Here is a 2565-nt window from a genome sequence, read left to right as displayed (position 1 = left end):
ATTTAGGTAGGTAATAGGTATGTTTTTGCTTTTGGCTTAAAATTAAATGAAAATCCTAAAAATGCAGTAACAAAGAACACCGATAAATTATTTCAGAAACATAGGAACTTTAATAGTTGTACGAAATCTCAGGCAGCAGGCACAGTTGTGCTAGTCTTAAAAATATTATAAAAAACGATAAAAATATTAGAAAAAATATCATAAAAAACGATGAAAATATCATAAAAAACGATGAAAATATCATAAAAAACGATGAAAATATTAGAAAAAATATCATAAAAAACGATGAAAATATCATAAAAAACGATGATAATATTAGAAAAAACGATGAAAGTATTTTTGTATATCTATGATTAACACACGTAATTGTCACAACAACATAAAAAAATACATCTTTGCACAACTCATATTTTTATTCCCTTAAACTTATGACCTAACGCTTGTAGGTACTGTAATCTCGTAATTTCTTGCCTAGAATATTGAGTCCATTTTTCAATAACAGAATTGACACGTTGTAATTCTGGTTTACGACTTTGCCGAATCTTATTGCACTCTATATCAGTAATCTTCAAATACGTTTCGATTTGTATTTCTAGTAATGAGGTTATTACTCTCCAAATATTCGGATGAGGAGCAGAAAACATCGAATTATACACTCTATGGAATGCTTCTGGTCCATTTGTTGTCCTTGGTAAGTCATCCGGTGCATCAGCCCATAGTTGAGTTGGAAATAATGATTCATCAGTTAGGTAGTTGTCAATTATATAGTCGGAGAATGGTATTACATCTTGACTAGGACAAATTTCAATCAACTCAGCTACGGCTTCTTCGGCATCATTTGGCGGTAGAAACGAAAGACCAAAAAAACACTTGACCCAATCGCCGATTTCCGAATGTTTAGTTTCATATTCTCTTCGTATAAGAGGGAAATCCTTTTGGATTTTACGGTACCATGCTTGACTGAGATGAAATCTGCAACCTTTAATAATACAACTGCTCCGAAACGATTTAATAGACTGGTGAGCTGCAATTTCATAATCCATGTAAATTTTATTAATTTTCAATTCCTTTCGCGTGTATTTGATACTCAATTCATTCAAAAAAGTCCACATAGCATCGTAAGTTTTTCTTTCTTTACTGGGTAAGAAGAAAAAAACTAAGGGCATAATATAATAGCCATTTTTGAAGGCGTGTAGGGTATACAGTTGGCTGAAATACTTTGGACAATACGAAAAAGTCCCATCAGCAAAAAGCAATACATCCTCATGGAACATTTGAAGGTTCTTAACGCAAGTTACAGCTACCATTTTGGAGCTTTCCTTTACAAAAATAAATTCTTCGCCTTGATTGGTTTTAAAAAGATCACCATTGGCTTTCAAAAGTTGAATTGCTTCGTCGATGCTTTTAGGTAAGGCTGGACACTTCTTTCTTCGCTCTCGGTGGACAACTTGACGTAACTTTTCCATATCTGCATGCTCAAGCGACTTAAATTTTGAAATTGTACTCCTAATCACTTTGTTTGGGGGAAGTGAATAATCCTCCGCTGCCTTCCTCTTGACATTTATAAGAATCTGAGAATCGAAACACAGAGGAGAAACCATTCTTATGAAATGAAATTTGGTAAAAAATATACACCTAGGTACCTATACTTATATGTGTACATACCTCAAGTCTGTCCAGTTCCTTTTTCGTCAAAGCCGGATGCGAGTGATTAATCTCTTGTTGAATTATATTCATCGAACTATCAGTCCATATTTGTGAATTACAATTTAGTTTTCGGCACTTCCACACCACACTGTCACTGTTTACCCGTTTTTTACAGAACTTGTTGTTCTTAAAAACAATACAATTCTCGCCTTTGCGACTTCTAATAATTTGTACCGAATCCATCGTAGTTACGCAATGATAATGATAATAAACATTGATTGTATAGGTAGGTAGTATTAGGTACGTTGTAATTTTACCAAACTTTGACGAAATACGTACATACAATATATATGTTGGGTACCAAGTCCGAAATTGTACAATTCGGGGTTGGTACAGCCAATTTTGTACCATCTCCGAAGTGTCCGGACCAAGCGTGAATATTACTTTTTCATCGGGCTTGGTTCGTACCATGCCCGGAGGGTCTGGACGAAATGTTTGACTTGGCACAATTTGTGTTGTGCAAAGTTCGAAATGTACCTACTTTTATAATGAATGAATTCGAATTACATTAGTTGTAATAATATTACCATTCGTCCATTCGTACAAATTTCAAAAATTTCCCCTCGAAAAGAAAATTTTTGATGTTTAAAATTTTTCTCCTCCTAAAATATTTTGATAAAAAAATCACTCAAGATTTCTGTCTGGAAAGTGGAAATCGAACCTAATGTGGATGAATTCGTTATAATTATGGGTCGAAAATAAGATACAATTTGTTTTTAAATTAATGTCCACATCTTCTAAAGAAATTGAAAATTGCATTGGGGACTTGGAGTAGCTGTAATTGATAAAATTTGAATAGGAGGGGTTGACAAGATTTATATTGATTCATGCAAATTTCAAAAAGTTCCTACGAACAGA

At 33.5% G+C, this 2565-nt stretch overlaps 1 protein-coding gene across 1 annotated transcript; it reads right to left on the bottom strand.

The window, feature by feature from the left end:
- Positions 1–404: 404 nt before the first annotated feature.
- On the bottom strand, positions 405–1466 carry LOC135834068 (uncharacterized). Its single transcript, XM_065347907.1, has one exon. It carries the CDS (start codon positions 1464–1466, stop codon positions 405–407), a length of 1062 nt encoding a protein of 353 aa, XP_065203979.1.
- Positions 1467–2565: the final 1099 nt, after the last annotated feature.

Source organism: Planococcus citri, chromosome 1 (assembly GCF_950023065.1).
Source record: "Planococcus citri chromosome 1, ihPlaCitr1.1, whole genome shotgun sequence".
NCBI lineage: Eukaryota > Metazoa > Arthropoda > Insecta > Hemiptera > Pseudococcidae > Planococcus > Planococcus citri.
The sequence above is the reverse complement of the archived record's forward strand: the minus strand, read 5'-3'. Positions and strand labels throughout refer to the sequence as shown.